This window comes from Xyrauchen texanus, chromosome 37, assembly GCF_025860055.1.
Source record: "Xyrauchen texanus isolate HMW12.3.18 chromosome 37, RBS_HiC_50CHRs, whole genome shotgun sequence".
NCBI classification, from domain to species: domain Eukaryota; kingdom Metazoa; phylum Chordata; class Actinopteri; order Cypriniformes; family Catostomidae; genus Xyrauchen; species Xyrauchen texanus.
Window position 1 is genome coordinate 26,781,741 of NC_068312.1, and position 14,233 is coordinate 26,795,973.

Below are 14,233 nucleotides of genomic sequence, written 5' to 3' on the forward strand. Positions count from 1 at the left end.
CAATAACCTATCTACAGTAGTGCTAGAGTAATTTGACATCTATGGGTAATGCAGAGTAATATGCATGGTATTTAGGTAAACAGGTGCTTTGTGTCAATGCTGTTACTATTTTGTGCATTTTACCTCTTGATCGCTGTATTGACCAGGATCTAAGACCAGAACTATGAGTTTTGTAATTATGAATCAACTCAAGCAATTTTTAGTTAGTCTGCATGTTGTGCATATATTTTAAGGTGCACTTTTCAAACACCACACACATTATAAATGAAGGGATGGAGGATGCAGTGAAAAGAATTATAAATATAATTCCTTAAACACAGTAATTTGAATAAAAGTGTTAGAACACATCATACAATGAAGAGATAATTGATTATGCTTTCTCACACATACTTAGAATACCGAGTCATTCTGGCTGCTGACATACTGAGCAACACACACACACACACACACACACACACACACACACACACACACACACACACACACACTCATGTTGTGTTTCCATGTTTTATGGGGACTTTCCATAGACATAATGGTTTTATACTGTACAAACTTTATATTCTATCCCTAAACCTAACCCTACCCTAAACCTAACCCTCACAGAAAACTTTCTGCATTTTACATTTCAAAAACATAATTTAGTATGATTTATAAGCTGTTTCCTCATGGGGACCACAAAATGTCCCCACAAGGTCAAAAATTTCGGGTTTTACTATCCTTATGGGGACATTTGGTCCCCACAAAGTGATAAATACACTCACACACACACACACACACACACACACACACTATCATGTAAACTTGTATCCTCCGAATACCTCCAAAGTTATTATGTTTTAGCAGAGTTGTCTGAGATGAGAGTTCAGAGGTGAAGGATGCAAGGGTAAGTGGTACATTAGAGCAGTGCCATGGACCTGTGTCTGTGCCAACTGCCTTCAGAGAGGCATTGACTTAGCTGGCACGAGCAGTAATATCATCAGCTGGCTACAAGCACCGCTCACAAACTCCCAGCTTTACTCCTTTTAAAAAATACAGTAAATTCAAACACATCTACCTGCTTGCCAGCCCAGCCCCACTTATTTTAAATTATTTACAGGATCAGAGCTTGGCTCTGTTAAGGTTTTAAGGGGTGTTCAAACACATTGGCAGCGTCAAAGCAACCAGAAGTCATTCAGTTTCAATGAGAGATGACGATTTACGGGCACACGAGCGACAGCAACTTCTGGGCACAGTGACTGTTAGTGATGCGACAAAACAGAGCTCGACATTATGTAAATGAGCAGTAATGTCATGTGCTGACTACCAATAAGAGTGCAGACATTGATCCTCCTCGCGATACAGTTGGATACTGCTCTGTCTAGCTCTTTGTGGTTCAAACAGCATAGTTCTGGTTGAAAAGATCAGCTAGTGTGGTGCCTCTTGGTGCACTCTGAGGCCTGCAGCAAAGGTTGCAGTCAAAATTTGGTGATCCAGGCTTAAGCAGAACAGGAGATGAGTCAACAGCTTTCTCAGAAGAATGAGCCAGAGCATCTTCTGTGATTTACACCACAGAGTAAAACAGCGTCCGTTTTAACTGCCACTCCACACGCCTTAAGTTTCTCTGTACATTTACACAAGACTTCCCAGTACATGAACCGTCATAGTTCAGTGGTGTTGTAGTTCCGAGAATCATCCACTCTCCTGCTGCCTTCACCTATTATCATAATTATCCTACTTCCCACTTCTGAACTCATAATTATGAGCATGTCACATTGTTCAAGTGCTTTGTTGTTGGACATGTAGGACACCAGGTTCATTCATGTATATTTCTTGGGGAACTCTTATTTTGACACTGTAATACATGCTATCAAATTAGCTCACGATAATGGAATTTTTGTCAAATACATGCTATTTCTTTGTGTAAAAATTTACATTAAGCATCAAACAGTTCCTGATATAGGTAAATGTATATGACTGAAAAAGCAAGCAATAACATGGAAGCTGCATTTAGAAAAAAATTGAAAAAACCATCATTCACTATTGAAATTGTAAACTCATCCACGATGTTAAATGTTTACGTCTTATCCCAATACGAAAATTGTGGTATTATAATTATCTCTGAGTTTCCCAGTCATAATTACGACCTGAAGGGACATTCATGTGCAAATTCAGAGTAGGAAACCCGTATTTATGATGATTCCAACAGCTCGTGCTGGCAGTGTAACCTAATTGACATGGATTCATTCAAATGCACACATAAAGAAAAAATGGCTACTTTCACTATGTTAAACCATTTTGTCTATTTGCACAATGGCTTTGAAAAACACCTGTAACTAGTGTTGTAAAAAATGCCATTACTTCGGTACCAAATTGATTCTAAAACATGTAACAATGCCAGTGTTTCTCCAGTCTCGATTATACTGAGCACCAGTGTAGGGTAAGCTACTCTAAAAAGTAATTAATTACTAACTAATAATTACATCTTCTACAGTGTAATTAGATTACTGTACTAATTACTCTTTCTGAAAAAATATTGCATTACTTATTACTAATTACTTTCTAAAACCCTTATCAACCTCGACCAGATGACATTTACAAGGATAGACATGAAACTGTCATATAAAATCATATAAAATCAAATAAATTATTCATAAACTGGCCAAAGAATTTAAGAGGGCTGCATTAAATTGGAAAGCGAATCGGTTACCTAACGTAACCTCGGTTCTCTCTAGATGAGGGAACGAGTATTGCGTAAGCTAGCTTACGCTACGGGAAAGATTCATCTTTTCTGAGATATTGAAGCCAAAAAATGATCCTTAATTTTGTATCATTTGTCAACGCAGTGCAGCAACTGCAGACCTTGAGCGGGTTAGCTAGCGAGCTCATTGGTTGCTCTGCGGCAACTGCTGCAGCCTATAGACGAACTTGGGCGAACTCGCATCCAATGAGAGGCGTCCGCGCGCTTACTGCATCAAAGCCCGCCAAAAGGGGCGTGGCTAGAGTGCATATAAGCGTAGTTCGTAGGCTGGAACCCTGGTTTTCATTGAATGAAGCGAAAGTCGCCGTGGCGCTGAAGCACGGCCGGCTACGCAATACTCGTTCCTCATCTAGAGAGAACCGAGGTTACGTTAGGTAACCGATTCGTTCTCTTACGAGAGGTTCTCTCGTATTGCGTAAGCTAGCTTACACTACGGGAACCCATTGTCAACGCCGTGCGCGCCAAGCATCCACTGCATGAGCCCCGGGGTGGGGGGACCCGGGGAGCCCTTGTGAGTGGGGAAATAATATTTGGCCGGCAAGAGTGCGGGCCAGTGTGTGTGTAATACATAAGCACATAGTGGGAAGGGAACGACAGAGCGGCGGTGCCGGTCTGTGTGGAATGAGTCCCATCAGTGCAGCTCACCAGGGGAGCTGTAGCGTATTAAACCGCTAGTAGTTTTGCCTGCAGGGCGGGCACTTCCAGATTGTAAAATCTGACAAAGGTGGAAGGGGAAGCCCAGCCCGCTGCCACACATATGTCGTGAATGGAAATCCCGCTGGACCATGCCCACGATGAGGCCATGCCTCTAGTGGAGTGAGCCCTAATGCCCAATGGGCATGGCTGGTCTTTTGACGCATATGCTGCAGCAATAGCGTCCACTATCCATCTAGACAGTGTCTGTTTCGAGGCGGCGAGACCTTTGGTGCACCCTCCGAACGAAACGAAAAGCTGCTCAGAGCGTCTGAAAGAGGCGGAGCGCGCAGTATACAATCTCAGTGCTCTGACTGGGCAAAGGAGATTGGCGTCGCGTTCGCTATCGGATGCTGGCAGCGCCAATAGGGAAATGACCTGTGCTCTGAAAGGAGTACCGATCACCTTGGGAACATAGCCGTGTCTAGGCTTTAAAATGACCTTGGAGTCACTTGGTCCAAACTCAAGACACGCAGCGCTGACAGACAGCACGTGAAGGTCTTCCACACGTTTGACTGATGACAGGGCAGTCAGAAAAACGGTTTTGAGTGAAAGGTATTTCAAATCCACGGATTGAAGCGGTTCGAAAGGAGGGGCTTTCATAGTTTCGAGAACTATAGAAAGATCCCAGATAGGAACCGATGGAGGGCGTGGGGGGTTCATCCTTCTAGCTCCCTTGAGGAAGCAGATGACCAGCTCGTTTTTTCCCAGTGACTGGCCGTGCAGGGGGTTCAGCGAACCCTTATCCAGCAGCTCTTGTAAAAACACGAGCAGCGACGACACCCCACATGTCCATGGGTCCAGGTCTCTGTCGGTGCACCATTTTGAAAACACAGACCATTTTGACGCATAGAGTCTTCTGGTGGAAGGGGCTCTAGCGTGTATGATGGTGTTTATTACCCCTTCTGGCAGAGCGACGGGTAGTCGTTGATCACCCACGCGTGCAGCGCCCAGCGCTCTGGGTGGGGATGCCAGATCGTGCCGCGAGCTTGAGAGAGGACAGTGACAGCTGCGCAAGCTCCGGGAACCATGTCTGATTCTCCCAACGCGGGGCTATGAGGAGCACCGAGTGATGCGTTTCCCTGATCCTCTGCATTACCTGTGGCCAGGCCCGCCCACAGAAATGACTGGGCCCCTGAAAAGGTCCAGTGAATGGGCCCTCCCCAAATCTGCTAAGCTACTCATATCATGCTGGTCTCTCTCTCTCTCTCTCACACACACACACACACACTAACATACATTTAACAGAGAGACTTGACTCTCAAACGATCTGCACTGTAAACCCGAATAAGTTGGCAAAACTCAAAACATTTAAAGGGGTTGTTGAATATGTAGCTAGTTACTTCAGATCATATAGGCCTAAATATTTTTTTCATTAATTTAAATGACTATTATTATCATAATTAGATAGGCTATCTTTGCAACAAAAACAGAAGAGACATGCATTATTTCTGCCACCTATAGCCCAAAAATCATTGCCTGTCCTTTGGTTTGTATAATAGTAACTTATACAACTACATTTGGATTATTAGACAATGTCGACAAAAAGGATCTGCAGAGTTTTACATTCAAAGGCATGTAATTGACACAGAGAATAAATAGTTAAAACTCTTCACATGTGCTGACGCTCATGACCGCTACTGAACATCTGATCTGAACACAAAGAACGATCAAATGCACACAGACGGATCTACTTCTGTCTGTTCTCTATAATATATAATCAAATGTATATTTCTGCAAGCATGTTTAAACTGGTTAACTGTGTCTAAGGCAGGCAAAGGCGTTTGTTTCCAAAACGAGTTTGCACGCCACTGCGTAATACACACAAACTACCGCGTGATGGCAGGTTCATAAACTGTGAACAATGGTAGCTTATTGTATAAATTAATATGTCCAAAAAACGATGATGTCATACTTTGTAGTAGTGCTATCATGGCGTAATAATCTGTTTGGTTGTAAAATGTATTACCTGAATGAAATGAGATCGATTGTATCGTCCTGTGGAATCATTAATTCACAGACAGCATGTTCAATTAATAAAGATCTTCATCGCTGACGCTGGCAAAAAATGTGATGCATTTGAAAATTTGCTCTCACTTGACTGTACTGTAACGTTAGGTCCACGGCCAATTCATCCAACGCATGTTCTCAAATCTTCCTGTTAGACGACTTCGAGTCGAGTGTGAATTGAAAGCGCTTCAGACGATTCAGTGCGCGAGGAACTGAACAGATCATTCAAACTGATTCGCGAACCGATTTAGACAGATCTGCCAACTTGTTTGATGAAGTCTTTGAACAGAATCGACTCAAAAGAGTGATTCATTTGTGAATTGAGAGTCGCTCATGCCCAGAAAAAAAATACAGCTCGCTTGGAATAAACTCATTAAAATTTTCCCCAAAAAATCCTCAAGTAAATGTAGGCCTACTTTGTTACTACCCACCTCTGGTTAAATGCAGAACATCTTCGCAATTGGTGGTGGCTCTCTCGCTAATAGCCTCCTGGCTATCGTTAGCCTGACTGGGAGCACTGACAGGTTTCTGAGCTGACTGAAAAAAGTTGGTCAGTCGAATTTTGTTTGGGTCTAAAGCCCTTGCCAGCTCCCTCTTCTTCTTCTCCTTTCTCTTCTGGCACCCTGATTTATTAGCTGGCCCTGGCATACCAACTAAATGTACTACAATATTAAGTTAATTATTTTGTTCTTGTCACTTTTCTGCTGACCGCAAACTGGCGCGAAGCACTGGCGGATTTGACGTTACGTTACGTTTTAAAAAAAAAATAGCCTGCTCAGACCATTTTCAGGAGAGGGGTGTTTCATTATGACACTGGCTACATTTTACTCAAGCAGCATTAAATAAAATGCATTTTCAACAATTAATGGTGCTTTTTTGGTTCAACATAAAATATGGTAACCTGATATTTAGGATGAACATAATTATTGCTGGACTGCATGGGCCCCCCCCTAGCGGCTGGGCCCCAGAAAACGTTCCCCTTTATCCCCCCTTATGGACGGCCCTGCCTGTGGCAATAGCGAGACGGGAGGGAAGGCGTAAAGCGGGCGGTTGGGCCAGTCCTGGGCCAGCGCGTCCTCGCTTTTCGAGAAAAATATTGGGCAGTGAGAGTTCTCTTCTGACGCAAAGAGGTCTATCTCTGCTCTGCCGAATATGCGCCATAACTTCTGGACTGTTTGCGCGTGCAGGGACCATTCCCCTGGAGGAATATTGACTCTGGACAGTCTGTCTGGGCCATCGTTCAGGTGGCCTGGCACGTGCGTCACCCTCAGCGAGCGCAGGTGGCACTGGGACCAACTCAGTATGCGTTTCGTCAGATGGAAGAGGTTCCTGGATCTGACACCGCCCTGATGGTTTACGTAGGATACCACAGATCTGTTGTCCGAACGGACCAGGACGTGGTGACCCTGAATGACCGGGAGAAAGCGCACAAGCGCGTACTCGACCGCTATCATTTCCAGACAATTTATGTGAAGGAGCTTTTCCTGAACTGACCATAGGCCAAAAACCGGAGAGCCCTCGCAGACCGCGCCCCAACCCGTGTTGGACGCGTCTGTCGAAATGACTTTTCGGCGAGATACAGCTCCCATTGTCACTCCCCGCTGATACCATTCGGCCACTGTCCAGGGCTGCAGAGCTGAAATACAGGTCTGAGTCACCTTGATCGGCTGGCGGCCTGTGGCCCAAGCTCGGCGAGACGCGCGGGTGTTTAGCCAATGCTGAAGCGGGCGCATGCGCAGTAAACCCAGCTGAAGTACTGCTGCAGCTGAGGCCATGTAACCTAGCACTCTCTGAAGTTTTTTCAGAGGCGTGAGGCTGTTCATCTGAAAGGACGCGGCTAGTCGCTGAACACGGCGCGCGCGCTGTGTAGATAAGCGAGCCGTCATAGCCAGGGAGTCTAGCTCTATTCCAAGGAAGGAAATTGCCTGACTGGGCTGTAGTGAGCTCTTGGTCCAATTGACTGCAAGACCCAAACTGTTCAGATGGCTGAGGAGAACTGTTCTGTGAGACAGAAGCTCCGTATGTGACTGTGCCATAATCAGCCAGTCGTCCAAATAGTTCAAAATTCGCAAGCCCTGACGCCGCGGTGAGCGGTCAAGCGCTCACCGCGGAGCCGAAGAGACCGGTCGGAGAGAGCGGTGCGTTGAGGAACGTGGAGCGCTCTGCTTCTCCCATGTCGGCTAGCGTTAGCCACAGGTGTCTCTCGGTCACAGTCAGCGAGGCCATGCACTTCCCTAGAGCTTGGGCTGCAGCTTTGGTGGCGCGAAGGGCGAGTTCCGTCGCGCTTCTTAGATCTGCAACAGCCTCTGGGTGCCTGCCTTTCTCATCCCACTCCCGAAGAAGGTCCGCTTGGAGGATCTGTAAGACGGCCATGGAGTGCAGAGCAGATGCGGCTTGGCCGGCGGCGGAATAGGCGCGGCCAACATAGGCGGAAGTCGCTCTGCAGGCCTTAGACGGGAGCACTGGCTTAGACCGCCATCTCGCGGAGGGTGGGCAAAGGTGTGCTTCTACCGAATCCTCGACCGGGGGGATGGAGGAGTAGCCCTTCTCGGTGGCGCCGTCCACCGAAGCAAGAGGGGTGGAGACGTGGGAACGGATCCTGGCCGAGAAAAGCGCATTCCACGACTTTGCAAGCTCAGTGTGGAGTTCCGGCAGGAAGGGAGCGGCCCGGGCCGTGGGTGTTGCGCGGCGACGGCTCTGAAGAAAGCAGCCGTCGAGTCTGTTGGGAGCCTGCTCAGGGGGCGGTGACCACTCGAGCCCGAGGTGGTCGACGGCCTGTGTGAGGAGGTGTGTTAGTATATATATATATATATATATATATTTTTTTTTTTTTTTTTTCATGTTATTTGCACTTTACATATATATGAGCACCCTTTACCACTGATCACAATGAATGCACTTTTTTGGATTATTCCTGCATATCCTGTGCCTTACTATCACATCCCCTTGATCCTGTCCGGGACACACAACTACACATGGTGGCAGCGGTAGGATCAAGGCCTGGGAGGACACACTGGTAGGTCGAGCTCATGCCAGTGAGAGTGCACCAACTGGCAGGAGCCAGACCAGCGGCAGAAGTGGAAGGAATCAAGCGAACTCATGGAGGTGCTTCAAATATCAATATCTGGTGGCAACTCCAATCTAAGGAGGGGGAAAGGTGAGACCTGACATGAGGACTCTGCCCCCTGTTTTCTTCACTTCTCTAAGACAGTTTTAGTAGAAACATTATTCCAACCCTATTGCTGGATGTCAGATTGGCGGCAGGTCCCAGAGAAGTTCCCTGACATGGAGTGTCGACTGATGGAGTGACTAGGATGCCAGAGAGGACTCGACCACTTGAGGGGCGGTTGCAGCCCTAGTTGGACGGTCGAGGTTCCTGGGCTTTGTTGAGAGTGCCCCAGACTTTCTGGGTACTGTGGGCTGTCATTGTCCTGACAGTATGGATAAGTACTATTTTTTGGTTTTGTTTTTAACTCTCATTTGAACTCATTTCTTATTTATTTATTATCAATGTATTTATTCAAAGATTTTGTATTTAAGAATGGGGAGGTGAGGGTTAATTTTATTTAAATTATGTTATGTTCCAATTGGAAAAGGTGGGACCTATTTAACCCAGCCACCACTAGAGGAAAGACAAGACATGAACGATAATAAGGACCGTTTCACAGCTCACGCCATTTTCACTTTGCCTTGTCACATGTGAAACATCACATTAACAGTACAGTACAACACTATGCCAGTATTCTCCACACTCCATGATGCCATGACTGTGCTGCAGAAGTCTTAAAGGAGCCACACGTGACAGCTTTGCGACATGAGTAATCGGTTTATGCAATCAGCCAAATTACCAATCACCGATCGAGTCATAGGATATGATAATAATCATCTGATACAATTTTTTTGTGTTAACGCACTTACTTAATGTTTTTTTACCTTAAAAACATATTCTGCTGCTGTGTGAATGTAGCCAATGTGAAACCAACTTTTTTGGCGTAGAAGGATAGCATGCTAACTCACCTCTCTCCTGCACGAAGTAGGCGAGGTAGAGGTCCAGCTCTTTAACGGACACGCTGATGTGATGGGGCTGAACACATAGGATAGGATTGGAACAATGGCCACCTTTGGCCAGACGCTCCCCATCTGTGCTCTCCAGCGGGATGCCCTTGAACAGAATCACCATCACCAGGTCCAGACGCCAGACTTTATCCGCCTGCCTTAGACAATCTATGCGCCTCATCTTCCCCTTCTGATCTGGGTTTGAGAGTACACAACACGGCTGCTTTTTCCCCGTGATGGACAGCACAAAGTCCTCCCGACACTCTGGCCGGATGTCTTTGCGGAGCTTGGCAAGGAGGCGTGACGCCCACTTCTGTTTGACTTCAGGCTTCTCGCCTAGGAGTTCGTCTTTTACAGCACGCTCCTCATCCTTGGTCATTCGCTTTTCATGCTTTTTGAAATATTTGCGCTTGCGGGCTTGCAGGTTGAACCAGGTGTAGGCGAAGGCACGCACATGTGGCAGCAGTGCCTCAATGAATGGATGAAATTCATCCTAAAAGAGAACAGAAAAAGATGGAATATTTATCAACTCAAATTGTCTTCTGAAAACCAATTTCAAATTTACTCAAAGCAATTTCTGCGCCTCATGCAGCATCAAATGAAACTGCAAAAATAATGACAGTTTTCAAGCAGGTTTCTCAAATGCATGGCCTATCTTGTATTAGTCAGAAAAACTGGTAATCCTGCTCCAAACTGAGACAATTGGTTGAGCCAGTGTTGCTGGTTGGGACACACAAACAAACAGAGAAATGTTTTCATAGTACCACAGAGCCACACTGTTTACACATTTTAAGGAAATCAACCTACCTTGATCAACTCAACCTTTTTACTCAAAATCTATTTGGAAAAACAGACAAACATTCCTGAAGTCAACTACAAATGGGAAATGAAACATCCTGGCTCTTTTCTGTATTGATGCACTTCATTGAAATGCTTTTTTCCATTCACTGTTGTTTGCCCAATCGGACATTATTTTTAATAGTCTCAATGCTATTTTAATGATTTCACAGTTAATTGTGTACATAGTTTTTAGCAAATTCTTTGCATCCACAGTCCTCCATTGTTTTCATGCTCATTGAAGCACCATGTGCAGTCATCATTTATCCAATTATGCCTTGTTGACTATTTTCACTTTCAGTGGTACATTTTCAACAACAACAACACACACATATGTACCTCCCAGGCATGTTGCAAACCGCAGTCCCTTAACTGTTTAGGGCATGATAATTCTGCAGCATTCATTTGGTCTGACTAATTACGTCCATATTTTACCATTTATAAAACCCTAAACGAGCAGCAGACCATGCTATAAATGGTACTAATACCGAAAACCGAACAACTGAACATTAAACATGCACATCTATCAATTATCAAAACAAGACTTGAAGCTTAGTGCACACTGCTGTGGCTGTTTGTGTGTGTGTGTGTGTGTGTGTGTGTGTGTGTGTGTGTGTGTGTGTGTGTGTGTGTGTGTGTGTGTGTGTGTGTGTGGAAACTTTTTCAGGTTACAAACTGGTAATTAGAAGGGTATTATGCTATAAATGTGGTTTATGAGGACATTTCTAGTGTCTCCATAATTCATATCACAAAAAAAAAAAATATATACCAAGCAATTTTTTTTGAAAATGTCAAAATTAGGGGATAGAATCTATAGTTTGTAGAGTATAAAAATAATTATGTCTATGGAGAGTCTATGTGTGCGTGTGTGCGTGTGTGTGTGTGTGTGTGTGTGTGTGTGTGTGTGTGTGTGTGTAACAGTCATAATGTGAGTTGTGCTCTACAGTCCTGTGATAATAATAATGAAACTCAGACTCACACTGAATGATGTCAGCTGTGGCAACAATATAGCATGACATAGTTACCAGCATCATTTTTTCTAAGGTATAATTCAATAACAAAGAGTGAGAGAGAAGGGCTACTTGACCACAATTATTCAAACAGAGAGAAATAAAACAAGAAAAATAGAGAGGAAATGGAGCATCCCTCAGTCTGGTTGTGCTGCAAGCAGGGAGCTGGTTTTAGAGAAACATAATTAGATATGACTTGGTGAGATGAGATAAGCCCATTCTACAGCACATGGTAGTGAAGCATGGCAGAGGCAACAATCCATCCAAATTATCCTCTTCTAAACACCACTTGTAACATGCAACAACCATCTCCAGACTCCAACTTTAGCAAACACAGCCAACTCACCCTAAATATTTCTCAATAGACACTACCTTACACAAACACCAGTCACCTTAAACACTACCAATAACATATTCAGCTCATCCTAAACACCTCTCTATAGACACTAACCTCCGCAAACTGCACTTACCTAAAACACAACCCTAAACCCATCCCACTCACCTAAACAATTCTCTATAGGGTCCACCTTCCACAAAACCGACTCATCTTAAAGACCACCCACATCGCATCCCACTCACCATTAACAATCCACTCACCTTAAACACCACCCTCAACCATCACTCTCACCCTAAATACTTCTCTATAGGCTCCACCTTCCACAAACCCCATTTATCTTAAAGACCACCCTCAACACATTCCACTCACCCTAAACATCTCTTTATATACAACACCTTTCATACATGACACTCAACTTCAACACCAACCTCAACACAACCCACTAACCCTAAACACCCCACTCATCTTCAAAACCAACCTCAACACAACCCACTAACCCTAAACACCCCACTCATCTTCAAAACCAACCTCAACACAACCCACTAACCCTAAACACCCCACTCATCTTCAACACCAACCTCAACACAACCCACTAACCTTAAACACCCCACTCATCTTCAACACCACCGTCAACCCATCCCACTCACAATAAACATGTCACTATAGACTCCACCTCCCACAAATCCCATTCATCTTAAACACCAACCTCAACACAACCCACTAACCCTAAACACCCCACTCACCCTAAACACTTCTCTATAGGCTTCACATTCCACAAAACCAACTCATCTTAAAGGCAGCCCTCAACACATCCCACATACCCTAATTACCTCTTTATAAACAACACATTTGACACATACCACTCATCTGAAACACCAAACTCAACACAACCCAATACCATTAACAACCCATTCATCTTAAAGACCATCCTCAACACATCCCACTAACCCTTAACACCCATTCACCTTAACACCACCCTCAACACATCCAACTCACCCTAAACACCTCTTTATAAATATCACCTTTTACAAATTTCACTCATTTTAAACAACAACCTCAACACATTCCAATAAACCTAAACACCTCTCTATAGGCACCATCTTTCACAAACTCCTCTAACCATAAACACCATACTCAACACATCCCACTCACCCTAAACACCTCTCTTTAGACACCACCTTTAACAAACCCCACTCATGTTAAACAGCACCCTCAACAAATCCTGCTATTAAAAGATTGCCCTTTTACAAACTCTAATCACCCCAATTGCAAATTCTTAACCCTAAACTCCACTTTCCATACAACCCATTTACCCTAAACCTCTCCACTCACACCAACCGCTAACCTTAAACAATGCCTCTAAACACCACCTTTAACACACCCTGCATAAGATAAACACCTTAATGTACAACCATAATTCCAAAAGTTTTGAAAGTATGCAAAATGCTAATAAAAACAAAAAGGAGGGATTTTATGTTTTACTTTGAGAATTTAATTGTTCTTTTTTTAATAAATTTTTTATTAATATACACTCATTTCAAACCACATGATTGCAACACGCTAAAAAGAATTAGCATAGTTGAGTGTTTACCACTGTGTAACATCACCATTTCTTATATTTACACTTTTTGTTATTAGTCATTTGGTCACTGAAGACACAAGTTTTTTAAGTTAAGCAAGAGGAATTTTCCCCCATTCATCCATTATGCAGGTCTACAATTGTGCAATTGTACAAGGCTTTCGTTGCCAAATTGTGCGCTTTATAATGCACCACAAACTCTCAACTGGAGACAGGCCAGGACTGCAGGCAAGCTAATCTAGCACCAGCATTCTCTGCTTATGCAGCCATGCGCTTGTAATCCGGGCAGTATGGGGTTTTCCTTTGTACAGTATTTCAGAAGTGTTTTTAATTTTTTTTATTTAGATATTTGTGTCTTTAAGTGCAGAACACATTTAAAGTGCATTTCTTAAAGGCAATTTTTCTGAATCTTTCCGAAACACAAAACAGACTGTCCTGTCCTTGTGCTGCTTCAGATATAATTGAAAAGACTTTTAACCATGCTCCTTTAAGAGTTCTCACACTGAGCTGGACTAAAGATGGTCTGAAAAAAGGAAACCAGATTTAACATCCTTTTCAACCCAAGAGCAACATCAGGGCATAATCTGTTTTTATTTCCAGTTATTTAAACTTTTGTGCTGGAAAAAGCTGAAAGCAAACAGAGAGCAGTAATTGGGAGGTTGAGAGGGCCCTGTCCCAGCCTGCAGACACTCAAATCTTTAATCAGTAAGCTCACATGACTGACTCAGGCATAACTGGTACAGCCACTGAGTACACTTTCCAAAGCTTTACTGAAAAACACAGAAAAAAGAAAGACAATTTAATTTCCAAAAAAATCACTAAACCCTTCCCCTCATTTTATTTAGTTAAATAAAAAAAGGAGAAGGATTTTGTGACTTTTTAAAATTAATTGCTTTGAAAATGCAATTTGCATTGCTCAAGTGTTCCATGGACATTCTAGCGAGATTAAATCACATAGAAGAGTCTGGACACAA

General features: G+C 43.8%; 1 protein-coding gene across 4 annotated transcripts in view; it reads right to left on the reverse strand.

Annotated features, from left to right (window-relative positions):
• Window positions 1-14,233, reverse strand: part of LOC127630513 (nuclear factor 1 C-type-like) — a 138,276-nt gene that overhangs the window by 94,289 nt on the left and 29,754 nt on the right. For all 4 annotated transcript variants that reach the window (XM_052108091.1, XM_052108092.1, XM_052108090.1 and 1 more), the window contains exon 2: window positions 9,458-9,989. In XM_052108091.1, the coding sequence (XP_051964051.1) occupies window positions 9,458-9,989 (532 nt within the window). The remainder of the gene's footprint in view (window positions 1-9,457; window positions 9,990-14,233) is intronic.